Below are 27,803 nucleotides of genomic sequence, written 5' to 3'. Positions count from 1 at the left end.
TTATTTGACTTTACCAATATTCCTACTCTGAGCACCACCTCCTCGAAGCTGAAGTGGCCCGACAACCACATTCACTCTTTCCTCAGCAGAACTTGCATCTCTCTTGGACCTGCTAACACAGCCCCGGTAGCAGCGGGAGGAATAGTCACGGAGCCTGCACACCACCAGCTCGCACCGCAGGTAGACTAATGGATGGCGGCTGATGAACTCAAAGGCGTTAAACTTGAACCGAGCAAAGTGGCTGTAGGGGGAGTAGTATGTGGCATAGGAAGAATCTCTAACACATCTAGAAAGAGAGGAAAAGAGAATTAGGCTTCATGGATACACACGAGTATATTCCTGCAGTAATGCAATAGGTTAAAACAAAATTATATCATAGCCAGGTACAAGAACACAGTGGGACAAAGATTCAACTTTTATAGCGTTGTACAGACTTTTTAAATATAGAGTTATTTAAGTCCTATGAAGCAGCTAGAGTACTGGCAACTCTTTTTTTCCAAGAGAAGGATGTTCTATTTAGGCCAGGTTGGACAGGGCCTTGAGCAACCTGGTCTAGTGGGAGGTGTCCCTGCACAAGGCAAGGGGGTTAGAACTAGATGATCTTAAGGTCCTTTCCAACCCAAACCATTCTATGATTCTAAGTGTTGAAGAGGGGAGAACAGACTTTTACTAATGTCCGTGCTATAAGAGCCATTAAAAAAATTATTCTAATGCTTAACCTGATTTTACTAACATATTTAATGCCTAGGATGATAGATTCCTGCTGACAGTTTTCACTATCTCATCTACCTCACTCCCACTACTTTGGATTTGGCATATAGGACAAAGATGAAATAAGGGAAATGAAGTGTTAGTAAAGTCTAAATGTAATGTCTCATTTCTAGGTTCATACTGTAAGAATAAAAAGTCAAAGACCCCTCTTAATAGTCTGTGGGTAGTGAGATCAAAACCAATTCAGATTGGCTCTAGTCTTTTAAATAAATGCAGAAAGGGTATTACAGCTATGCTTCTAACGAGTTGAGAAAGCTCTTACCCATTCCTGATTATATCATAGGCCAGCCTGTTAAAATCATGAGGGTCAGGTGATGCCACACATGTGTCCACAAACACGATCAGATTTGGGTCAGAGCTGTGAAGATAAGCTTGAAGGTACAAATTTTGATTCAAGTCAATGTAGTACGGGGAGTTGTGCACTTGCCGCAGGAACGATGAGGAATCATAGAAAGTGATGTTCATGTTGTATCTTCCAAACTGATGTTCATTCACATCTACAGTGTCTTCAGCAACATACATTATTTGCATCCATGTTTTCTGTAGCATTTTGCAACTGATATGTAAGTTAATATTCTTTTTCCTCCTGATTATGTGCCCAGAAGATGTAACTTTGATCGTGTTGGAATAGTTGATGGTATCATTGTTCTCCTGTTGAACATGGAATTTAAAATGAGGAATTGCATTTTTGTCATGTTACATGTTCTAAGCTTTGATAAAGTAATACACAATTTGAAAATGCAGTTTTATCTGAAACTCCTTAAACCAAGAAGTTGATGTTGGTGTTTTTTGCTCACACATTCTAAATAAACTTGCTGAAGTATGCAATTAAACTGAAATCAGTGGAGAAAACCTCTGTTAATTCCAAGGCAGAACCAGCTCATTGAACATCTGTACCAAACACCAACCATGTAGTACAGTCATCCCAAACCTGCATGGCACTTATAAGACTACATCTGCTTTAAATTAAGGAGAGTTCATATAATTTCTTCCCATGCTTTCCTCCCTAGTAGCTCATTTCTGTTAAGCATGGGGATTCCCTAAAGCACTAAAAACCTCTGGGTCTCATTGGTTCACTTTGCATTGTAGACTACAATGGCCCTTTCATGACTCTTTTCAAAGCAGGTTCCTCAATTCAGGATAATACATACCTCTCGTATCGTCCCACAGCCGTTGTAGGGAATGTTGAATATAACCTCACGTGACGTGATTGTTGGTCTACAACTATTGTCATTCAGAGCAACCATCTGTGCCAAGTAGCCTTGAGACTGGAGGTAGTCTTTGCTAACCACTGCATGCATGTAGTCTGGCAAGCACCGAAGGGCTGGTAGAAGAAGATACCATACATTAGTGACTTTAGGAATTTGCTAATGATTAAAGGTTGTAATTGAACCAAATGTTGGTTTTTTATTCATTTAGCAGGGAGGCAGTTCACATACCAACCCGTCATATTCACACACATCATATAATTTCCCTAACATCTTTACATACACACAAATCTTTATTTTGCAAACGAAAGCAATAAGCAGGCATGTATGTTGATAAACACCAACCGGCAACTTACTAGAGTTGTGAACTGCTGGAATAGAGGAGTAGTGAGCCTGAAACCCTCTGAAGGTGTCTCTAGAATCGCTGTGAAAGCGAACGGTCATCATGTTTGAAGAGGATGTGTATGTGGGAAACGAACCAGAACAAAGCCTCCCAAGAAGTGGGGAAGAGTGTAGAGGCCCATCATAGACTTCAACGTAGTCATACTGGCATCTGCTACTTTGCATCCTGGCAAACAAATATCAGCACCTTGTCAAATGCATTTCAGAAACTCAGATTTAACATGTGATAAAATCAGCACTTAAGGTTTTCATGGCTAAGGTTTTATTCATTTTCTATGTAGATGTAGCAGAAAATTGTGAGCAGAAAATACTGCAGCAATCCAGATTTTCTTCTGGTCATAGAATCATAGAATCACAGAATGGTTTGTGTTGGAAAGGACCTTAAGATCATCTAGTTCCAATCCCCCTGGCATAGGCAGGGATGCCTCACACTAGACCAAGTTGCTCAAAGCCCCATCCAACTTGGCCTTGAACACTGCCAGGGATGGAGCCTTCCAACTTCTGGATGTTATTGAAATAATCTTTAAAATTGGGAAGGTTTCCTGTTTCAAATAGGTTTTCAGACTTCTCGAGTATGTTTTGACTTTGTTGTTTGCCCAGGGAATCAATATTTTACTTACGCAATATCTCTAAATGTGAGCATAACACGGAAATTGTTCTCTACTTGTATTTCCCACACGCAGTCAGCATTGTTTGGATAACTTCCAGGGTAGAAGGGAGTCTGCAGCACCCCCGAGGAATTTGAGATTGAGCCACCACAAAAATAAGGTGCTGCACAAAGAAATGGAAGAGAGTGTTCTTACGGTAACCTCTACAAAGTTGTGCTTGAGCTGTATGTGTCTTATCTACAGCTGCTGAAAAGCAGGTCTCCAGCTAACTGCAGGCAATATTCTGTATGACCCAATCAAGACAAATGTGTTTTTTTTCCCTTTAGGTTTACTTTCATATTGGATTTGGGATTCCCTTTCACATCTGTGGTGTCAGTACACCCTCAGGCTGGGCTTGTAACACCTTTGTGCTTTCTGCTCTGATCTCTCCTTTCTGTAGTTGAAGTCTAATTCTGGGAGGCATCATGACAGTCAACATGGAAGTATCTTCCTGAACAGAAAGCATCCCCTCAGCTATCCTGCTGCTTTTCTTTATTCCCCTAAGGGCTTTGGAGGATAAATAAGTTGCAAGTCTTCTAGGAAACTCTGTAATTTTATGGTCACAGACTGAAATAAGCATTCCAGGCTGCTGGGCCAAGTCTTAAATATATCTTATTTCTACTATAAGTGTAGCTGCAAAAAGCTTTCATGTTCTTGCCAGATGAATGAATTATATGATGACATATAATTCTTATGTTAAACACACAGATAATCCTAAAAATTTCCTTATAGGAAGGTGAGCACAAGCTATGAACATAATTCCTACAAGATATGATGCATAAAGGCAACAACCCCAACTTTATATTCCTGAACAGCACACTCCTCCCTGTCTCAGGATTTTGGAATATTCAGGCTACTACAAGCTTGGGAGCATCAGCTGTGCTCAGATACTGCCCTTTCTTCTGATCAGACTGGATGGGCTCTCAGGCACCTTCACTTTTGTATTGTCTTCTACTGCGAATGATGAAGCTTTGAATCTACAATCTGCTTTCTAAAGCAAAAATAGGCTGAAGACCACGACAGCTCAGGCAAGCAGATAGTCCAAAATTACATGTTGCAATACTTGAACACCACCTCGCCAGTAATAAAGTATGTGGTTAAAAGTTAGAGATTTAGACCACACATCCTTAAGCCTTGACCTAGCTGAAGAGCCCAGTGAAGAAATGACTTGCCTACAGCCAGTCATCATAACTAAGCATCATAAATGATGCTTATCATAAAATCACAGAACTATCAATGGTTATCATAAATAAGTATCACTGAAAAGCGAGGGGATATCACAGCCTGGCTAAGAATTATCATGCGAGTTTAAAGTGATATTTCCATAGAAACAAAAATCAATTAAAAAACAAAAGAAACCAAAAACCAACAGGGAGATGGCCCAGAAATAAAAGAAGGAGAGAAGAGGCAAAGAGCATTACCTGATGGAGGTGTTGGAGTGGCCACAGCAGCTGTAGGTATTGAAGAAGAAGAGCCACAAGTGAGTGTGTTGCTCAGGAGAAAGCACAGACATAGCCCATCATGGGGTACAAGGTACCATGACAGGGACTGGGGTGAGGAGAGGATGGGAACACAGGGGGCTGAGCACAGAGGACCATGAGCTCCATGAGAGACCCGGTGCCTGTGCTGCCCACAGACCTGCACAGACGACGCCGGCGTCCTCCGTGTGCTGGCAGTTGTGCACTCCCCAGCCGTTGTTCGGGCACATCTGGAGCGAGGGCTCGTCCCCGCGGCAATGTACATCGTCCAGGAAGATGCGGCCGGAGCCGGGCCCGAAGCGCGCATTGCCCGGGGCGGCCACGGGCTGTCCGCAGCCCAGCTGCCCGCACACCACCCGGGCATCGCGCAGGTCCCACAGGTCATCGCACACCGTGCCCCAGCTGCTGCCATCGTACAGCTCCACGCGGCCCTCGCAGCCGTGCCTCCCGCCCGCCAGGCGCAGGATGGACCCTGCGACACGGCACAAGGCACCGCATCAGGGACCAGTCAGCCGCGCACATGCAGCACCCACCTCCCAGGCTGATTTGGTCATTTGGCCATAGTGACCATAAGCTGGGGTGGTGCAGACCGAAGGGACCAGGGAAGGGCAGTGGCTGAGCAAAGACCCTGCGTGTGCAGAAGGCAGATTCTCCCTGCATAGCAACATGCTGGAGGGGCCCGTGGGAGCTGCCCAGGGGCAGAGTTGCTTGAGGTATGAGGGTATTTGCAGAAAAGCCATTTGTACATGTTAAATGTGGCCCATCCCCTAAGGGGGACGCCTCATGCACCCTGGAAAGGCAAGCAGCAGCCCTTCACTGGGCAGGCTCAGGCCAGCAGGTCCCCCCTCCTCTCCTCTTGCGCCAGGGTGGGGCTCGCTGCAAGGCTGGGGATAAGTTCGGTGAGTACTAATTACCTGTTGTGTACGGCACTTGGGCAGGAGGGGCTGTAGGTGTTGCTGCAAGGAAGAAAAGGGAGTGAATGAAAAGGCAGTGAATATGAGCCTTATGGTAATGGAAAAACACGGACATGCAATGCTGCAGCACTAATGGGGGCAGAGACCGTGGGTCTATTTCCTGCCATTCCCCCATCCAGACACCACCTGACATATCCCCAGTGCTGCCCCATCCTCCTCATGACATGATCCTGCCATCCTGCTCTTCCCACCACATGAAGCACCTACACCTGCGAGCATGGAGAGTCTGCTGTGCCTTCAGTGTGCAAACACGGGGTGTCAGCATGGCGTGGGTTTCCAGCACTAGGCAGAAAAAGCCCCCGACCTCACTGCTATACCCTGTCTCTACTGAAGGATTTAAGCTCGGCTGCTCCAAAGGGAAGGCACCAAAACCCACCCGGTGCGACCTGCAGTAGACCCGGTGCCTGTGCTGCCCACAGACCTGCACAGACGACGCCGGCGTCCTCCGTGTGCTGGCAGTTGTGCACTCCCCAGCCGTTGTTCGGGCACATCTGGAGCGAGGGCTCGTCCCCGCGGCAATGTGCATCGTCCAGGAAGATGCGGCCGGAGCCGGGTCCAAAGCGCGCGTTGCCCGGGGCGGCCACGGGCTGTCCGCAGCCCAGCTGCCTGCACACCACCCGGGCATCGCGCAGGTCCCACAGGTCGTCGCACACCGTGCCCCAGCTGCTGCCATCGTACAGCTCCACGCGGCCCTCGCAGCCGTGCCTCCCGCCCGCCAGGCGCAGGATGGACCCTGCGACACGGCACAAGGCACCGCATCAGGGACCAGTCAGCCGCGCACATGCAGCACCCACCTCCCCGGCTGTGTGGGGGTATGGCCACAGTGACTATTAGCTGGGGTGGTGCAGACCCAAAGGGACCAGGGAAGGGCAGTGGCTGATCAAAGACCCTGCGTGTGCAGAAGGCAGATTCTCCCTGCATAGCAACATGCTGGGGGGGCCAGTGGGAGCTGCCCAGGGGCAGAGTTGCTTGAGGCATGAGGGCATTTGCAGAAAACCCATTTGTACATGTTAAATGTGGCCCATCCCCTAAGGGGGACCCATCGTGCACCCTGGAGATGTTACAGGCAGAGAGGAGCAGCCCTTCACTGGTCAGGCTCAGGCCAGCAGGTCCCCTGTCCTCTCCTCGTGTCCGTGCAAGGCTGGGATAAGCTCGGTGAGTACTAATTACCTGTTGTGTACGGCACTTGGGCAGGAGGGGCTGTAGGTGCTGCTGCAAGGAAGAAAAGGGAGTGAATGAATGGGCAACCTGGCACACTGCTGCCCCCAAATGGGTTCCTACAGCAGGGCGCCTGCATGTATGGTGCGAGGCCAGGGATGTGTGTGGTGGGCATGGATTACCTGTTGAATGTGGTCCCTCTGTGGTGGAGGCAGCTGGAGCTATGGATGCAAGGAGTAATTTGGCGTCAATGCAAAGCTCTCTGAGCACAGTCAGTGCATGTCACGCACCCTGAAGTAGCCTGCCTTCAAGGAGCTCCTGTCCTATAGTAGTTCAATCATGTGGAGGTCTTTCATTCGATTGAAATGACCATCATGACTCCTCTGTTTCACAGACCTATCTGCTACCTGCGCAGGAACCATATGACCATTGGGGGTCTAACTTGCATTACAAAACATTTGAGTCAGCATCTTTCTCTTTTCCAGTCATATCCCAAATCCCGGAGTATGTCTAGGCAATAGCTATGGTACTACCTGTGCAGGAACTGAAGGACCTAAGGCAGAATGGTCCCCTGTCATAATCCCCCCATTGCAGTGAGAGAAAGTCCCTCCCCAAACAGTTTCCTTCACCAGCAATGGTTACAGAGGTCCTGGCCTCTTGCCTCACCCCCCCGGTTTACCAGCTCTTCTCCATGCTCTGCTTGCATCCTCTTTGTGGACTTGGATGCCAAGAATGAAATTTGCTCAGAGATGGAGGACTCCCTCCAGTGCAATCAGGTCAGGGAAGGGAAATCAGAGGCACTGAGGAGATCAGTGAGGGACAGTGTTACCTGATATGCTCTCCTCTGTTGTGGTACCCATTGGGACTGTGGTGGCAGCCTCTGCTATGGAGGACATCTCCTCTATGGAGGTTTCTGATGCTCCTATGGTTGTCTCCACTGGGTAGGTCAGTAGTGCTGTGGTGGTCATTGCTGCTGGGGAGTATGCCTCTGCTATGGAGGTCGTTGGTGCTGCGGTGGTTATCTCCTCTAGGGACATTGCCTCCACTGTGGCAGATGCTGGTGCTGCGGTGGTTGTCCCTGCTGGGGAGGATGTCTCTGCTAGGGAGGTCATTGCTTCTGCGGTGGTTATCTCCTCTAAGGACATTGCCTCCACTCTGGTGGACAGTGATGTTCCTACGGTTGTCTCCAGTTTGGAGGATGTCTCTGCAGTGGTTATCTCCTCTGCAGTGGACAGTGGTGCTGAGGTGGTTGGGGAGGACTTCTCTGCTGGGGAGGACATTGATTGTGTGGTGGTTGTCTCCTCTAGGGACATTGTCTCCATTGTGGTAGATGATAGTGCTGTGGTGGTTGTCTCTGCTGGGGAGGACATCTCTGCTATGGAGGTCATTGGTTCTGTGGTGGTTGTCTCTGCTGGGGAGGACGTTGGTTCTGTGATGGCTATCTCCTCTAGGGACGTTGTCTCAGCTGCAGAGGTCGATGGTACTATGGTGGCCACATATGGTAAGGAGGACATCTCTGTTAGAAAGGTCATTGGTTCTGTTGTGTTTGTCTCCTCTGTTATGGAGTCTGTCTGCAGTGTTGAGATTCTTGTGGAGGTCGTTGGCACTGTAGTGATCTTTCCTGTGGATACAGAAGAAACATCATGCGCATGAGGACCATGCTTGTGCAATGTGTACATCTATGTGTTAGCTACAAGCCTGGTTCTTCAAGGATGAAGTGAAATCAAGACAAATTACTCTGTGTGAATGCTCCATCCCTGGCAGTGTTCAAGGCCAGGTTGAACGGGGCTTGGAGCAACCTGCTCTAGTGGAAGGTGTCCCTGCCCCATGGCAAGCACCTAGCTGGAACTAGTTGGATCTTAAGGTCCTTTTCAACCCAAACCATTCTGTGATTCTATGATTGTATATTCCATCTTGACTGGGATCAATGGAGAGAATAGAAGTGAGTAACAGCCAATTGAAAATTTTTCTTAAAAGTGGTATTTCCAGATGGTGACTGGAGGGAAAGGTACTGATGCCGCTTCTGCTTCCACCACAGGACACCATGGCTCAGGCATGGCTGGAGGCTGTCCTTTACAGGCTCCTGCTACAGAGCCGGGAGCTGTAGGATTGCTGGCACCAGCTGAGCATGGGCCTGTCACCATCACAGATGCCCTTCTGCAGAAGCTCAGGTCATCTGCAGGAGCAGCCTGCTCTTAGGGTGGTACTTGGATCAAGGCCAGGAGTGAATCCGGCTGGGATGAATCCGCCTGGATTGGCCAGTCTGTCATAGGCACTGGGGTTACGAATGCAAGCAAGAGGTAAATGCCACTTCAAAAGACTCTGAGTAGAGCTTGCATATGGTACTAGAGGTGTCATAGCATGTTTTGTTGTTTTCTTCTAACTGCAAAGCCCTGATGTAGCTAGCATTTTCTTCTAGCATGAATTCAACTCTTTAGACTCTTCTTCTTTGAGGAAATGTGGAAACCTGCAATATATATAAAACACCTGAACAACCTGTTTCCATCAGCCATGTCTTAGTTCATGATGATCTGTTGTTAATGCAGGAGAAAATGAACTACCCTTTCTTAAAAAATAAGGGAAAAGTGAAGTCAGGAAAGAGTGAGGTGGCAGAGTACTCAAAATCTGTGCATGTTTGTAATGGAAAAAGCTATTAATGGGCCTAAACTTGAAGGAAAACTTGGAAAATACAGAAACAATGCAAAGTGAGTTGTCAGCTATAACAGTTTGGGTTGTAACTGAAATTATTACTACCCATAATGAATGCATTAAGGCTTGCCATAAGAAGATGAGTTTCACCTAACCCCATTCCTCCCTGATGAACATTGCCTATCAGACATAGCTTTGCCTCTAATTTTGACATGTTTCCTTACTTTCTTTGTCACTGCTGGGTGATTTTATTCATGATGGAATAAAAGTTCTGCACATTGCAATGCAAATCTGATCCATGGGTTTTTAATTGCTGTGCATGGAGTGAGCAAGCACAGTTTGTATAGTACTCTAGTGAGAAAAATATGGTTCACACTGGCTCTACAGGGTCAGTGGAGTGAAAAGACAGGGCTGTTGGAAGATCAGACTCTGCTTCCTGCTAACAGGCCCTTCTGCAGATAGAAAGCTCTTCATAATGAAGTAGAAAGAAAGATTAGATATATACCTGGTATATCTGGTATAGCTTTCCACCATATGTTTTGAATGAATGAAATGTTATCTCAGAAGGAGAATGCCCTCCATTACCCCCATGCCCATGCCTGTATATTGAGTGCAATTTGTAACAAAAGTATTTAGAAAAGAAAAACGTGACAGCACCTGAACAGACAACACCAGCATCTTCATAGTGAGCACAGTTGTGTACCCTCCATCCGAGGTGTTTACAGAGAAACAAGGAGGCTTCATCTCCGTTACACTGCACATTGTCCAGCAGGATGTCGCCTGAGCCTTGCCCAAAGTAAGCACTGCCTGGAGCTCCAATGGCCCGGCCGCATCCCAGCTGCCTGCACACAACCTGGGCATCAGAAAAGTCCCAGAAATCATCGCAAACTGTCCCACGCCGTCCTCTGTAATAGATCTCCACGCGACCTTCACATCTGTGCCTTCCGTTCACCAGCCGGAGACGGTTCACTTAGGGAGAGCAGGAATTGAGTATGAACACAGTCAAACAAATAAGCTGGAAGTTACCTTAGGAAGTCAGTTAAGAGGAATGCCAAAGAGCCCCCCAAAATGGGGCTTTGAGCAACCTGGTCTAGTGGGAGGTGTCCCTGCCCGTGGCAGAGGATTGGAACTGGATGGGCTTTAAGGTCCCTTCCAATCCAAACCAGTCTGGGATTCTATGATTTATTCTGTCCTCTTGCCTCATCATTCCTAGTAGATGCTCACCTAGCCCAATATTAAATGCGTGTGAGGACAGAGGTGATACAGACCTTTTTTCTTCCTCTCTTCCAGATCTCAAAATCAGCTACATATATTTTATGCAAGATTTCTACAGAAAATTCAGACAGCAGGCTAAGCACAAACTATTTCAGCAAGAAAGGAAATTATTGAATAATAAGAAAAGCATAATAGGAAAGCAAAGGAGAGAAAATGAATTTCAGTATCTGAATGAAATCTAAGTAAAACTGTACTAAGAAAATAGCTCTGATTTTTTTCCTCCAATTAGTTAATAGGAAGAAAATGGCATGTTTTAAGAACACATTTCATGTTTATGCATTTCTTTTATTCCATTAAGTGTTCGACAGAGTGGACAATGGTCTCAATGGGATTATAAAAATTTCAATAGGAATCCAGTGGCTTTATTTCTTATATGCCAATAAAAATAAAGAAATAGCTAATAATCTATATATCATGCATATATCTGATTGATTACTGCCTTCATTCAGGTAAAGCCCATCTGCTTTCCAGGTTGAGTTAGGTTGTTTAGACATTCTGCAGTGAACAGTATGAGAATCCTGATTTTAGAGATCCATTTTTGGTGAGAGAGTTTATTAGAGACTTTACCACCAAGGGTAAGTGAGCAAATAAATGTAACTAAATAGTTGCAGTATCTACACTTTGGAAGTCAAACCATGCATGCTGCACTTGTTATACTTTGCCAAATACATATTTAGCTTGTTATTAAACACTGAATAAGTCATCCAGAGACAAACAAATCTGAGAAGTTAACAGCTCCAGAATTTCTTCACTGCATCTAATTCATCGTTGTTGGACTAGAAGAACAGTCAAGACAGAGTCCAAACTAAATTTGTCTCTATTTGTGCGCATTTAACTGGCAGCTTAAAGGGAAAAGCTACAAAAGTGCCCCTTGACTTACATCTTATTTGTTTCTTCAGATGTCTACTTGGACATGCACATTGTTGAACCTCAATCATAAGATTTTAGAGAAGGGAAACCACAAAGGTGGCAAAAAGTCAGAATGGGATTAGGAAATAAACGCTGATCTAAAAGTTCTGTTTGCTTTCACTCGGGGTCTGTCATCACTGTGAGAGCATAACCATCAGCTGAGCATGTAATTAGATGAGTTACATCCTGCCTCACACGTTAGAGGTGTCAGAAAGACAAAAGGCTGTGATTATACAAATACAACACTTGCTCTGATCCAGGAGACAGAGACAGGGGTTGGGGAATGAAGCCAAGAACAGAGATAAGAACCGGAGCAGGCAGAATGAGATGGCTTATCACCAGGCAAGCAGAAGACAGACAAAGAAAACTGGTTAAGGTGGATGATGGCAATATAAATGATCATAATGATGCTTAAATAACTAGCTAGAAAAACCATCTGCAATTATTGTGGGATATGCATTGAACTATTTAGCTCAAAGTCACATAAGTCACTTAGGAGATAGATAGAAACTAATCACGTAAGTCAAAAGTCAATGACCACAAAAAAGTTGAACTAAAAGCATTTCATGTCTTTCATTATTTTCAGATGTCCCTCATTTACCCACACAGCTAGATTATGAAAACTAACTTCTTGTTGTATTTCATTAAATTGCACATAATAACAAGAAGAATCAAATAATACAAGTAATATTAAGTATATAGCACATGTATGCATGCATAAACTCTGAAATAAATATACATTTAAAATAAATAAATGAATTATTCCGTAATTCTTAGGTCAGATTTCTGGAACTGGAAGAGTGACTCGATCATAACATACTCACAGACACAATTCTTGCAATGATGAAAGGCACTAAGACAAGCACGAACCTGTGGCTGCAAAATGAACACCACTAAATGGTTTAAATCCTTCTTATCATTCACTGTGATGATTAGTTCTTAGTTTTAGTAGAACAAAACTGTACTATCTCTTTCATCCAATTTCCCCTTTAATTTGTTGCCCAAACTGATACCAGCATGAATGTAATTTTTGTATGTGAAACCAACAGAGAGGACCCCAAGCAGTTTTATATATTTTTGTGTGCCCCGGAACAAATCTAAGTGCGTTACCTGTTTTGGCCTCCAAAATTGCTGGACCTAACAAGAGTAGCCATGTCAAAATCATAGTGGTACCCATCTCATCAATTGCTGTTGACAGAAAGGACAGTCAGAATATATAGTTTCTATTTCTGAGGGGGTGGGGCTCTTTAGGTTTCTTTTTCTGCAGGAGAACAATAAAGCAACCACAGGCTTGTGATCTGAAAAAAACATATGTTTGATCTGTTGTTTAAGATTTTGTAACTTCCTGGGTTTTGCAGAAAGATAATATCTCAAGAGTAACATTTTTCACTGCTACTATACGTTTCACAATCACCTCATTGTACAAAGAAAATGAGCTCCTATCCAAAGATACCTTTCAATTTCGGCTGATGAATCTCAGGTTTTTGCTTTTATGGAGAGATTCCTTGGCAGATCTGGGGAAGGGAGTGGAATCCTGAAACTTAAATGGGCTTTATTAAGCAAAGTAATAAAAACGTTTCCTAACCTGATGCCAATTATTGTGGCAAATCTCCCTGGGGAGCCATGAATGTCTTAAAGCTTTGGCATACTGTAAATAAAATAAGACCCAGTGACACTGCTCAAGTATGACTGGAGAGTCCCTGAAGAACCTTGTAGTTGAAGTCAACACCTCCAATGCCAATATGAACCCATTCATTTTTGTCACTTTTAAGTTCAAATCAATACTGTGTCAGACTGTTAGATTGAAGAAAGGTTGAGGATAATCAGGGTCAGATGATAACTTTTTGTGGAAATGTGCAGAAAACCCGGTGGATTTTATGCATAAGTAAGTAAATTACGTAGGTTGCAACTTATCTTTATTCCAAAATTTTATTTGAACCACCAAGTGGGGAGGTGGAAAGGTTCATACTTCCAGTAAGATTCTATCTTAATCTATTCCTTGTATAGTGACCATTACAGCTGTATCATTCTTTGAAGAATTAATTCAAAGCTTTTCCACAACATGAAATTATGCCTAACTCTCAATTCATCACTCTCTTGCCAGAATGGTTACTTTCCTTGGTTTCTGCATATTAACCACTTAACGAGAAAATGCTGATGACCATCCTAACACTGAAGAGCCAGAATGTTGTTCTTCACCTGATTCCTATGTCTACAGCCGTCATGTCTTGGGTGGCATTATCAGGAGTTAAAATTGGTTGCACAATTTTTGCCACACACAAATTTATTGCCCTGCAAGGGCAATCATCATGGATGAAGACTAAAGATCATAACCTAGAAGGTCTTTCCACAAGGGCCAGGTTTATTGGAATGGAAGAAGGAAGTGCAAAGGATAAGAGGCCAAAGATAACGTTAGAAGCCTTGAAAATGGACACTGAGAAGGGTAAATATGTTCCTTCTTTATGCAAACAATCACATTCGCACATGAATGAGGAAATGTACACACCTGGTATTCACTATTGATATTCTTCTGATTTTGATATCTTGGCAAGAGGCAGAAAAAATCCAGTATATTTGACCAATCAAACACTGCAGTCAGTGAAGCAAGAGTAAGTGATGGCTGGCAATTCCTCTCCAAACTCTTGTAATAACTGAAAAGGGTGGGAAGGAAGTGGAACATAAAAGTGATTCCCAGGCAGTTCAAGCGAAAAAACTCATGTCAAACTGTGCAGGTAAATGTACAACACTGATTAATTAATTCTCTACCACAAACTTCAAAACTCTAGATATGTCTAGAGATCTTGATTATAAGACAATCTCTGCACAGTAGGAATAGATAAATGTTATGTTCTAATTAATTTGTGTTATTTAATTAATGCAAATACCATACAGCACATGTTTTCATCGTTCTCATTGACTAGGTAAATCTCTTGCAGTAACACAGTTTTGCTCTCTAGGATGACTTCTGGAAGCTTGAAGTGTTTCTCAGCACATCATTCTGTGAAAGAAGCTCCACCACAGTAGTATTAATAGACTAGGAGAAGTAGAAAAAGTGCCATCAAACTGTGCCCCGGAACATGGTGGGGTAAAAACACCAGAGCAGACCACAGCAGAAACAGGGACAGGAGAGAAAACAGCAGGCCTAGGAAGAGCAGAGGGGAAGGTCCTCTTCTAGAGGGGCAAGAGAACTCAGGTCCAGGAAAGTCTTCACAGACCAGGTTACCGGATTTCTCCAAAGTTGGGCAATCTCTGGTCCACACAACAGGACTAGATGAAAGGCAGGTCAGCCTCCTGGATAACTCTGCCTTTCAAAGGTGGCTGTGGGGAGAGAGGAGGGAAAGACCCTCCTCAAGCCTTGTTCCTCATGTGTGTTAAAAATTAACTTCTACTATCTGTGGGCAATGCCAGCCCCTTCTTGTATGGTCCTTTCTCCACAGCATGGAGAGGTGATGAGAGGCCTGCCTGGAGTCACCAGGAAAAGGCAGCTTGAGATAAGAAATAGTACAGGCTGTAATGATGATTCCCATCAGAGCTGCCGGCATCCTCCTTGCCAGGTCAGGATGTCGCCCTGGAGTACAGCTCACCTTCCTTACACGTCACTACTTTGTCTCTGGCTCACCTCACACATAGTACATTATCCTCTTACCAATGAACTTCACTCTTTCATAGCTGGCTAGTAAGCAGGAAAGGCATTTCTCAATCAAATAGCAGTGACCTTTCCACCTGTATTAAGTACCTGCTCCCAAACAGATTCTTCCTTTATTATTTTTGATTCATTTTGTTTTCACATGGGGATAGGAGACAGGCCACACTTCCTTATGGCAGCTTACGTACATTCTTTCTCTCCCCCTCATTACAGGTGTAGAAATGCGTAAGAACAAGAGCAGAAATCATTGCTTGGCAAAGTCACTTTGTCAGAAGTCATGTTCTTCCTGACAATGCATTAGCTGGGAGTTAAGATGTTGAGAGGTATTAGTTATGTAGCTTTAAATAGTAAGTTTTAAATAGACTGAATCACTTAGAGTTATAATATTGTGTGGTTTATTATGCTGTTTGCTTAGCTTTACTTGCTTAGCGTGAGTAGATTTGCTGAAGCCTTAGGCTGCAAGCTGTGGACTTTCACCTAGATATCCTTCCAGCTGGAATAGAGTTAATTTTCTAAAAGTCAGTCATTTTTGTAGTAGCTGGTACAGTGCTGTGATTTATCTTTACTAAGAGAAGAATGTTGATAACACACTGATGTTTTAGTAGTTGCTAAGTAATGCTTACCATAGGTGTGGGACTTTCTTAGTGTCCCAAGCTCAGCTGATGAGCCTGTGCACAAGAAGGGTAAACCAGAAGATAAGGAAGCTACAGCCATCAGCAGAAGCTGCAACTCGACAAGGTAAGAACAGTTAATAGCCTGCCAGGAGACTGAGAAAGAATCCATAAAGGTGTTAGAAGACCCCAGTCCAAAAATCACCATTAGCATAAACAGGTGCATGAAGAGCATGTGAAGGGTGGGTACTGATCTTTTCTCCCAAGTAACAAATGATAGGAGAAGAGGAGATGACCTCAAGCTGCAACAGGGGAGGTTTGGGCTGGATGTTAGGAACAATTTCTTCACTGAAAGGGTGCTCAGGCATTGGAGCAGGCTGTCCAGGGAAGTGGTGGAATTATCATCCTTGGAAGTGTTCAAAAACCATGTGGATGAGGCCCTTAATGACAGGGCTTAGTGGTGGCCTTTTGGCATTCCTGGAGTAACGGTTGGACTTGATGATCTTAAAGGTCTATTCCAATCTTGTTAATTCTATGATTTTTTTGTTTGAGGTCTCTCTCCGGAGGCACCCAGCTAGAGCTGCCCCTTTTGCTGTATCACTCAATTACTAAATTATTTCTTCCTGGGATCAGATGTGAGATTCTGCCATGCGAAATCTAGAGCTGAACTGGAAGGAGGAGAGTGAGCATGTGTGTGAGCCAGGAGTTGGAAAAGGCACCCATCAGCTCACTGGAGCTTCCTGCTGTGAAGGCAGTATGGTTCCAGCAGTTGGGTGGTGTGTGTGCAACTCCTTGAATAGTGTGTGAATGCTCAGGCAGTGGCTTCTACCCTAGAACAGACACGTAGGTGACATGTTTGCAAGTACCCAAAAAAGTATTGCTCAAAAAATCATAGAATCACAGGCTGGTTTGGCTTGGAAAGGACCTTAAGATCATTCAGTTCCAATCCGCTGCCATGGGCAGGGACACCTCACTCTAGACTATGTCGCCCAAGGCTCTTCCCAACCTGGCTTTGAACACTGCCAGGGATGGAGCATTTACCACTTCTCTGGGCAACCTGTGCCAGCGCCTCTCCACCTTCACTGTAAAGAACTTCTTCCTCATATCTAACCTGAACTTCCCCTGTTTTAGTTTGAACCCATCACCTCTTGTCTTATCACTACAGTCCCTGATGAAGAGTCTCTCCCCAGCATCCTTGTAGACCCCCTTCAGACACTGGAAGGCTGCTCTGAGGTCTCCACGCAGTCTTCTCTTCTCCAGGCTGAACAGCCCCAACTTTCTCAGCCTGTCTCCATACGGGAGGTGCTCCAGTCTCTGATCACCCTCGTGGCCTCCTCTGGACTTGCTCCAACAGCTCCATGTCCTTTCTTTCCTGCTCTTTCTTAATTACACATTTACATAACAGGTTTGATTATATTTGTCATCTATACAAAATCTTATAAATGGCCTACATTTCCCAGAGAAATATGTAATTGTGAAGAACCATACCTCCTAAATAAGCAATGCTGTACAGGAGCATGGCTCATTACTAAGGTATTTTTATTGCAAAGAAACATTTGTCTCAGACTACTTTCCAGAATATCTTATGGTGCTACACAGGGGGTTTATCTGTGTATGAGCAATGGCAAAATAAGTCAGTTCTTCATTCTCAAGTCACTTAAATCAATCTTCTCATACAGACACTCAACCAGGAGCTCAGCTGAGATGGTCTGAAATGTCAAGTGTTGAACATGGTAGCTTATTTAGATGCTGGGATGGAAGAATCAACCTGTCTTAAGACCTTAAATGTGTTTGGACTTGAGGATTTTAAAGCCAGGCTCCTTTATAGGTTCAGTTCATGGTAACACTTGGTGTTCTCTTGGTACAGATTCTTCAAACAATGTCTCAATGGAACAGTCAAGTGAGAGCTACCCTCTACACAGAGTGTAGAACCCAACAGTGAAGCAGATGGCCGGTGAAAATATTCTTCCACCTTGGAAGGTCTTGGTGTGCCTCTCACATTATCTGGTACGGGATGGGTTCCTGCAGCTTACGCTTCAAAAGAAATCCTCCCACTCTGAGAACAGCAGCAATCAGCACCACAATGATCACAGCCAGAGGAACGTGGGAGCTGGCAGCAGGCACTGAGTCCTGAGACTCCCCTTTCACCTCAATGTCAGAGGCCAGCTCTGTGCATAAAAAGAGAAAGAGAGAGGTTTACGCTTGTTTTCCTGAGCTAGTTAATCTCAAAGGTAATTAGGCAAAGAGAGCTTGAATCAAAATGTTGCAATCTGTATCTTACCAGATTACCAGAAACCAAATTTGTTTATTGTACATTGTTTCTGTGGTCATGCCAAACAAGTAGAGATTATGGCAAAAAGTTAAAGAGCAACTAAGTTTGTAATGATTACACTCTAAGACCATAAGATGCTGTTTTCTGATAGTGGAAACAGTAGCTACAGGACACTGGGAAACAAGAATTCCAAGAGGACATACAGATTGGTTGCCAACAAATGAGACATGCCAGTCAGGCATGGACAGCTTTGAAAAAGCAACATAAATCCTGCAGGGAGACAAGTTACATCTCATCCCTCTTGTAGAATCATACAGCCATAGAATCATTTAGGTTGGAAAGGACCTTCAAGATCATTGAGTCCAACCATTAACCCAACACTGCCAAGTTCACTACCACGGGTAGGCTCAGGCCACTGATGGTTTATATACTCAATGCATATCTAAGATTATGGCAGTCAGCACAGAACTAAATAAATTGCCATTTGACATGTGCAGAACAAATAATGGATCTAAACTGTGATAAAAAGAATATAGTTGTAAACTTTATAAAACAATTTTATTTAACAAGTAATAAAAAATGCCACAGAAGAATTACAGCAGAGTTGTGAATAAACCAGCAAAGGCATATTTGAGAGCTGGATTTCATGTCTGACACACAAACATACAGTAATACACAGAGTCTTATGTTATTAAAGTTATTTAAACTTACCAGCATTCCTGTTCTCAGCGTGAGCTTCCCGAAGCTGGACAGGTCCAACAACAACACTCATTTTATCCTGGGAAGAACCTGCATCCCTCTTGAACCTACGAACACAGCCTTGATAGCAACGAGAAGAGTAGTCATAGGTCCTGCACACCACCAGCTCACACTGCAGGTAAACTAACTGGTATCGATTAACAAATGAAAAAGCATTAAAGGCAAACCGAGCAACGCTGCTGTATGGTGAATAGTAAGAAGAGTAGGTAGGATCCTTGACACACCTGGGAAGACATAAAATTAACAGGTTAGCTATTGTGAATAGAAACAGTATTACACTATCTCTGTGCAGGATGTTTTGAGTTTAAATGTAAAAACAGATGTTAAAAGTGTAAGAGAACTCAAAAAGATAAGAAGAAGAAGTGTGGTTTTAGCGAGAAGAGAAATTAAAACATGAAAATAAGTAAGAGTGGCAGTGATTTCTTACCACAGTAATTCATGCAACACAGGGGTTTCATAGCTCCACAAAGTTTGTGTAAACAAGAATAGCTGAAAAATAACTAGTGGTTCTGCTGCTTTCTGTGTTTCAGGTGAGGACCTGAGTTGCATTTCCAAACAGGATTACCCACTTATTTCAAGGAGGCCCCTGCAGCTTGTTGCAGAAAGAGAAAAGGCCCGTTTCTATTCTATAAGGACAAAACTAATCCTAATATGCATTTTATTTTAGGAAATAAACATGCTTTTCAGTCCTTCAGTGTTTGTAGAGTACTTTGCTTGAGGAATCTGGACACCTGACAGAGGTCCCCAGGTGTTTCACAGAGCAAGCTGCTAGATTAACTTTCCTGCCAATGAGTTTCACTTCCTGGCAATTTCTGGCCTTAGAAGTTACCTAACCTAGATCCTGGTCATTCTGGTTTAATTTTAAAAGATCACAAGAATTCACCCACAATTGTTACCCCAGAATATTTCAAAGTTGTCTTTAATTATATTCATGCTCATTTCCCTAATAAATACACCAAGGGTTTTAAGTCCTCTTATTCTTAATTTCTTTTATAGTTCAGTGATATCCCAACACACCTGATATTTATAGATGGATGCTATTGACTTTAGTGTGCAAGGCCAGGTTGGACGGGGCTTGGAGCCACCTGGTCTAGTGGAAGGTGTCCCTGCCCGTGACAGGGGGGTTGAAACTGGATAAGCTTTAAGGTCCCTTCCAACACAAACCATTCTAGGTTTCTATGAAATACATTTGCTTTTGGCACAGTTCCATGTCACACGAATAAAATTATCTGGAATATTATCAGACTCTATTTGCTCCATCTCTCTGGTGAGTGTCCTGCTCACAAAGGTAGGCAGTCCTTCTGTGTCCTGTTTACTGGTGTCTGTTTTTATAGTTAAAATAAAAAGAAAACTCAACAAGAGGACAAACCTTCCTAAGAGTTACATCAAGTGTAAGAGAGAGGACATTCACCCAACAGGCAGGAGGCACTGTCTCCCTTCATTAGCCTGTCACAAGCCTGATTTACAGCTTAGTGGTAGGTTACCACACTGCTAAGGTTACTGATGTGAACACCCTCCCAGGAGACAGAGAAATTACAATCCCACCAAGCACAGAAGCGAAATAAAGTACCATGAGCTTTTCATTCCTGGAAGAAAGTGGGGCACTGAGAGCCACACTTTTATGCTTCTAGCTCCCTGTCAGTTTTGTATCCTTTACAAGAGTCCACAACTTTTCCATTTCAAATCAAAAGGCACAAATTAAGCAAAATGTTTCAGGTTTCTAGAGTAGCAAAAGAAGGTTAAGGAATTTCTCTTCTTTTTGAACAGACTATTTTGTATTCTAATTATGATGCTGTGAAATTCTACTTCTTGTGTATGGAAACATAGAACCATTGACATCCCAACAATTCATACATCTATTTCAGAAACAAATTCAGACCTCTGTTTCTATGCTGCCTCCTTGTGTGTGCTTAGTGCTCGACTGCAACTTCTGAATGGCATTCCTTTGTCATATTATATTTTCATCAGGCTTTCCCAAGTATGTTTGTACTGAGAATTGCAACCAACATACACTGGCCCTCAATCACCTCTTTCATAAATGAAGCTCTTTCAGAACTATGCCTGCAAATACTTCTCAAGTCATTCTAGAAAGTCCTTACCCACTTCTAATCAATTCATAGGTCAGTGTTCTAAAGTCGTTAGGATCAGGTGATGCCACGCATGTGTCCACAAACACTGCCAAATTTGGGTCAGAGCTGTGAAGGGAAGCTTGAAGGAACAAATCCTGATTCAGGTCAACGTAGTATGGGAAGTCATGCACTGGCCACAGGAAAGATGAGGAATTGTAGAATGTTAGGTTCACACTGTATCTGCCATACTGAGACAGACTTTCATTGGCATTAATGATGTCATTGGCAATGTACATTGCTTGCACCCAGGTGTTCTGGAGCATTTTGCAGTCGACGTTCAAATAAAGGTCCCTTTGCCTCTTGATGATGTAACCAAAAGCAGGCACTCTTATCACATTGGAGTAGGTGATTGTTTCATTGTTGCCCTGTTTGACACATTAAACAAGTACAAAATCATTGCATGTAGTCATGTTCACAGTGTGTACTGTGAAGTTCTGCATATACCACGTCCTAATATTAGTCAGAGAGAACATGTCATACTCAGAAACCCCAAGCAACATGGGTGGGTTTGTTCACTTGACTGTCTCCTATACTTAGTTCTCTAGAACATCACTCTGAAATAAATACAGGGATTGCCTAAACACTGGGAAGGATAAGTAGGAATGTTTAACAAACTTTAGCCTCCAGAAACACAAGTTTCTTTTCTGTGTTTTGAATGCCCGTGGGCTACAACACCATTTGCAATTCATTACAATTTTCTAAATGTCTATTAAATTTCCATGGCCAAACCTGTAGAAGTCTCCAAAATATGTTGACACCTACCTGTCTACGTGTACCACAGCCATTGTACGGAATGTTGAATATAACCTCAGTTGAAGTAATTGTTGGTCTACAGTAAGGGTCAGACAAGCTGATGTTCCACACTGAGTAGCCTTGTGACTGGAGATAACGCCTGTCCACTACTGCGCGCATGTACGTTGGCAAGCATACAAGAGCTAGGGAAGAAAATATGAATTGCTAGTTATTTCAGGTACTTGACAATGTTTGCACAGAATCATAGAATCAGCTAGGTTGGAAAAGACCTTTATGATCATCTAGTCAGATCGTTACCCCAGGACTGCGAAGGCCACCACTGAACCATGTCACTAACGACCTTGTCTACACAAGTGTGAACACTTCCAGGGATGGTGATTCTACCACTGCCCTGGGCAGCCTGTTCCAATGCCTGTTACAGCTTCAACAAATGCAATAGCCTGCCATTTAGGGGAGAGAATTCATAAGCCAAACCACTTATTTTTATGCCTTAGATAAAGCAGTAGTCTCTGACAAGTTTCAGCTGACCGTCAGTTACTGTTCTGACCAAAACATGTAGCATACAATAGGCTTTTGCTGAGACATTGAGCCTGTATCACCTGTACACACAAAAACGATAAAAAGTGGGAGTTTTTCCTGAACAAGAATCCAAAAGCTATTATGGAAGGTATAGAGCTAAACGTACACAATGGCTTGCAGAAGCACTGCTTAAGTAGGGGGATCATAGAATCATAGAATAGTTAGGGTTGGAAAGGATCTTAAGATCATCATGGCAGTTCACTGAGTCCACGGCATGAAAAACAATGATCCAGGGGAGATTCTGGCCATTAGTAGAGAGAGATATCTGATGATAGGGACCTACTGGCAATACACAGCCTCTTGAAAGGCAGACATAAAGATAACAGAGCCAAACGTGATGGCCACTGTTTTTGCCTGGGGATGTTGTGAGCACACATTAGATAAACTTTCCCACTGGGACTGCAGGATAGTACTGGAAGAGCTCACCTAGAAAAGTGGCTTTGAAGATTTCATCCTCTGAATGTTTCTAGAGCCTCAGTTAGAACTCGTGATGGATCTGACCTGGTGTTGGCAGCAGCTCTGCCTTGAATACTTGGACTAGGAAGCCTCCAAACATCCTTTCTAAGCAACATTTCTATGATTCTATGAAAATCTGCCCACAAAGGTAGGAAAAAAATATATATGAATAATGTTGTGATAAGAAGAAATATGATTTTAGGCTGGCCATTGTAGAAAACATCTCAAGGCAATTAATTTGATGCTTAAAAATGTTTTTAAATGAAAAAATTATTGTCTGGTAGTGATCATTACAAAATTCAAGTAGGAATGTCATCTCTGTGCAACAGCATTAATACTTTTTTAATAAATAAAATGAGAATATAAAAGCTTCTAAGCAAAGAAAACATTACAAACAGAATGGAAACTTACTGGTGTTATGGTCTGTTGGAATGGACTGATATTGAGCATGAAACCCTCTACCGGAATACCTGGAGTCACTGTGAAATCTGACAGCCATGAAGTTTGATGATGATGTGTATGTGAGACCATAACTAGAACAAACTCTTCCAAGCAGAGGAGAAGTATTGAGTGGCCCATCATAAATCTCAATATAGTCATTCTGGCATCCACCTTGCAACCTGAAGAAGAAACATGAATGTATAATAAAATACATTTGAAAACTTCAGTTTTTAAGTGCTGATGAACAATAAACTAAAATACTTCACTCACACAATTGCCATGCAATATTTATAATACACTTATAATAATGGGATATGTGTCTGGGAATTTGGGTTGGAACTAGATGATCTTAAAGTCCTTTCCAACCCTATTCAAACTGTGATTGCAGTTGAGATTTGAGACCCATTTATTGCCCAAGCAGGAAGTGGTTTACTTACTGAATACTTGTAAATGTGAGCATAATGCGGAAATTATTCTCTACTTGTATTTGCCACAAACAATCTGCATTATCTGGATAATTCAGAGGATAGTAAGGACTCTGAAGAGTTCCGGAGGGATTAAAAAGTAATCCACCACAAATATATTTTTTAGCTGGGAAAAAAAAAAAAGAAGAAGAAAATAAGATATAAATGTGATATATTTAGATTTATTTCTAATTAAATGAAGATATATGAAGATATGTTCCAGCCGCAGCTCCAAGAACTTAAATCTTCAGAGAGAGAACTGAAGAGTTGTGCTCTTCTTACTCAGGCTACAAGTGTGATGATCTCTTCAGAGAACTCTGAATCTCCCATCCTATTTTGCATTTGGTAGGCTTAAGACATATATATATATGTGTAAGAAAACAAGTGGTGATGGCTCAAATATATAAAAAAAAACCCTACTGAAGAAAGGAAAGATTGCCCCCCCAAATCAACATAGTTTGAATTCCATCCCCAGTAACATAATCAGAGAGACATAGAGGACATGTATGTAGGATTTAAACAGTTAGTACCCACAATGCCTTTTCCCAAAACCATTACAATATGTAAATGATGTCACTCCAACCTATGAACTTGTAAATAATATGGCTCAAAAGTAATGCATCATATAGATGAAAATAGAACATGAACCTGGAGTAGTCACTGGTGGAGTCGGAACACTGGTCATGTTTGCGGCATCTGTAAGGGAGGAAGAGAAAGAAGCAGGTGAGGATCCCATGGAAGAAGTATCAAGGTCATAGTTTCTTTCAGCAGTGGAGATGTTGGTGTCACCCCATCACATGGGCAATGGAGAGCCTGGTGATCTTGGCAGGCTGGTCATCAATGGTGGGAGCAACATAAACCACAATCTTGGAACATGTCTCCAACACAGAGCTCACTGTGGCCCACAAGGGCCCGTTTTGGAAAGGATCCTGGTAGCTAGGAAGAAAAGCAATGGTACCTGAGCACACAACACCAGCATCTTCACTGTGGACACAGTTGTGGACACCCCAGCCATTGTGGCTGCACTGGAAGAGGGAGGACTCGTTCCCGGTGCAGCGCACATCGTCCAGGTAGATACTGCCCGTGCCTTGTCCAAAGTAGGCATTGGATGGTGCAGAAACAGCAAAGCCACATCCCAGCTGCCTGCACACGACCTCGGCGTCGTTCAGGTCCCAGCTGTCATCGCAGACGGTGCCCCGGCCCCCATAGTGGTAAATCTCTACGCGCCCCTCGCACCGGTTTCTACCGTTCACCAGGCTCAGGGAGGCACCTGGGAAAGGAGGAGACAGGGAAAACGTGGGAAAAGTGCTAGGACTGCCACCCTCTGCTTGTTGAGTCTGTGCCTTTCCCTGTCTCCGTTCTCCCATGGGGAAGAGCCAACCCCACCCTCTGAGCCACTGACTGGTACTGCCAACAGAAGCAGCCAGGAAAACCATGACAAATTGAGACCTACCTGGAGGAACGAATGTTATGAAGCTGGCTGTGGTCGAGGCTGTGGCATCTGTAGGGGAGGAAGAGAAGGAAGCAGGTGAGGATCCCATGGAAGAAGTATCAAGGCCATGGTTTATTCCAGCGCTGGAGATGTTGGTGTCACCCCATCACATGGGCAATGGAGAGCCTGGTGATCTTGGCAGGCTGGTCATCAATGGTGGGAGCAACATAAACCACAATCTTGGAACATGTCTCTAACACAGAGCTCACTGTGGCCCACAAGGGCCCGTTTTGGAAAGGATCCTGGTAGCTAGGAAGAAAAGCAATGGTACCTGAGCACACAACACCAGCATCTTCACTGTGGACACAGTTGTGGATACCCCAGCCATTGTGGCTGCACTGGAAGAGGGAGGACTCGTTCCCGGTGCAGCGCACATCGTCCAGGTAGATACTGCCCGTGCCTTGTCCAAAGTAGGCATTGGATGGTGCAGAAACAGCAAAGCCACATCCCAGCTGCCTGCACACGACCTCGGCGTCGTTCAGGTCCCAGCTGTCATCGCAGACGGTGCCCCGGCCCCCATAGTGGTAAATCTCTACGCGCCCCTCGCACCGGTTTCTACCGTTCACCAGGCTCAGGGAGGCACCTGGGAAAGGAGGAGACAGGGAAAACGTGGGAAAAGTGCTAGGACTGCCACCCTCTGCTTGTTGAGTCTGTGCCTTTCCCTGTCTCCGTTCTCCCATGGGGAAGAGCCAACCCCACTCTCTGAGCCACTGACTGGTACTGCCAACAGAAGCAGCCAGGAAAACCATGACAAATTGAGACCTACCTGGAGGAACGAATGTTATGGAGCTGGCTGTGGTCGAGGCTGTGGCATCTGTAGGGGAGGAAGAGAAAGAAGTGGGTGAGCATCCCATGGAAGAAGTATCAAGGCCATGGTTTCTTCCAGCAGTGGAGATGTTGGTGTCACCCCATCACATGGGCAATGGAGAGCCTGGTGATCTTGGCAGGCTGGTCATCAATGGTGGGAGCAACATAAACCACAATCTTTGAACATGTCTCCAACACAGAGCTCACTGTGGCCCACAAGGGCCCGTTTTGGAAAGGATCCTGGTAGTTAGGAAGAAAAGCAATGGTACCTGAACACACAACACCAGCGTCTTCACTGTGGACACAGTTGTGGACACCCCAGCCATTGTGGCTGCACTGGAAGAGGGAGGACTCGTTCCCGGTGCAGCGCACATCGTCCAGGTAGATACTGCCCGTGCCTTGTCCAAAGTAGGCATTGGATGGTGCAGAAACAGCAAAGCCACATCCCAGCTGCCTGCACACGACCTCGGCGTCGTTCAGGTCCCAGCTGTCATCGCAGACGGTGCCCCGGCCCCCATAGTGGTAAATCTCTACGCGCCCCTCGCACCGGTTTCTACCGTTCACCAGGCTCAGGGAGGCACCTGGGAAAGGAGGAGACAGGGAAAACATGGGAAAAGTGCTAGGACTGCCACCCTCTGCTTGTTGAGTCTGTGCCTTTCCCTGTCTCCGTTCTCCCATGGGGAAGAGCCAACCCCACTCTCTGAGCCACTGACTGGTACTGCCAACAGAAGCAGCCAGGAAAACCATGACAAATTGAGACCTACCTGGAGGAACGAATGTTATGGAGCTGGCTGTGGTCGAGGCTGTGGCATCTGTAGGGGAGGAAGAGAAAGAAGTGGGTGAGCATCCCATGGAAGAAGTATCAAGGCCATGGTTTCTTCCAGCAGTGGAGATGTTGGTGTCACCCCATCACATGGGCAATGGAGAGCCTGGTGATCTTGGCAGGCTGGTCATCAATGGTGGGAGCAACATAAACCACAATCTTTGAACATGTCTCCAACACAGAGCTCACTGTGGCCCACAAGGGCCCGTTTTGGAAAGGATCCTGGTAGTTAGGAAGAAAAGCAATGGTACCTGAACACACAACACCAGCGTCTTCACTGTGGACACAGTTGTGGACACCCCAGCCATTGTGGCTGCACTGGAAGAGGGAGGACTCGTTCCCGGTGCAGCGCACATCGTCCAGGTAGATACTGCCCGTGCCTTGTCCAAAGTAGGCATTGGATGGTGCAGAAACAGCAAAGCCACATCCCAGCTGCCTGCACACGACCTCGGCGTCGTTCAGGTCCCAGCTGTCATCGCAGACGGTGCCCCGGCCCCCATAGTGGTAAATCTCTACGCGCCCCTCGCACCGGTTTCTACCGTTCACCAGGCTCAGGGAGGCACCTCGGAAAGGAGGAGACAGGGAAAACGTGGGAAAAGTGCTAGGACTGCCACCCTCTGCTTGTTGAGTCTGTGCCTTTCCCTGTCTCCGTTCTCCCATGGGGAAGAGCCAACCCCACCCTCTGAGCCACTGACTGGTACTGCCAACAGAAGCAGCCAGGAAAACCATGACAAATTGAGACCTACCTGGAGGAACGAATGTTATGAAGCTGGCTGTGGTCGAGGCCGTGGCATCTGTAGGGGAGGAAGAGAAAGAAGTGGGTGAGCATCCCATGGAAGAAGTATCAAGGTCATGGTTTCTTCCAGCAGTGGAGATGTTGGTGTCACCCCATCACATGGGCAATGGAGAGCCTGATGATCTTGGCAGGCTGGTCATCAATGGTGGGAACAACAAAAACCACAGTCTTTGTATATGACTCAGAAACATTTAGTCTCCAGGCAAAGAAATGCTAATTTCTTTTTTGCCCAGAGTGGTTGTAGGTGTAACAGCCCTGGAAGCATTCAAGGTTCCTTTCGACAGTGTTCTGAGCTATCTCCTAG

At 44.6% G+C, this 27,803-nt stretch overlaps 1 protein-coding gene across 1 annotated transcript; it reads right to left on the bottom strand.

Annotated features, from left to right (window-relative positions):
- Positions 1-27,363, bottom strand: DMBT1 (deleted in malignant brain tumors 1). Its single transcript, XM_030488109.1, has 19 exons — positions 26,955-27,363; positions 26,150-26,461; positions 25,345-25,656; positions 24,371-24,851; positions 23,139-23,296; positions 21,651-21,823; positions 20,859-21,253; positions 18,712-18,983; positions 17,762-17,896; positions 9,940-10,256; positions 7,339-7,345; positions 5,902-6,213; positions 5,421-5,462; positions 4,667-4,978; positions 3,002-3,152; positions 2,336-2,547; positions 1,923-2,095; positions 1,034-1,422; positions 1-286 (listed from the first exon to the last, which is right to left on the bottom strand). Exons 1-19 carry the CDS (start codon positions 27,361-27,363, stop codon positions 1-3), a joined length of 4,848 nt encoding a protein of 1,615 aa, XP_030343969.1.
- Between the last annotated feature and the right edge of the window lie 440 nt (positions 27,364-27,803).

Source organism: Strigops habroptila, chromosome 5, assembly GCF_004027225.2.
Source record: "Strigops habroptila isolate Jane chromosome 5, bStrHab1.2.pri, whole genome shotgun sequence".
NCBI classification, from domain to species: domain Eukaryota; kingdom Metazoa; phylum Chordata; class Aves; order Psittaciformes; family Psittacidae; genus Strigops; species Strigops habroptila.
Note: the sequence above shows the minus strand (reverse complement) of the source record. Positions and strands in the feature narration are given on the sequence as shown.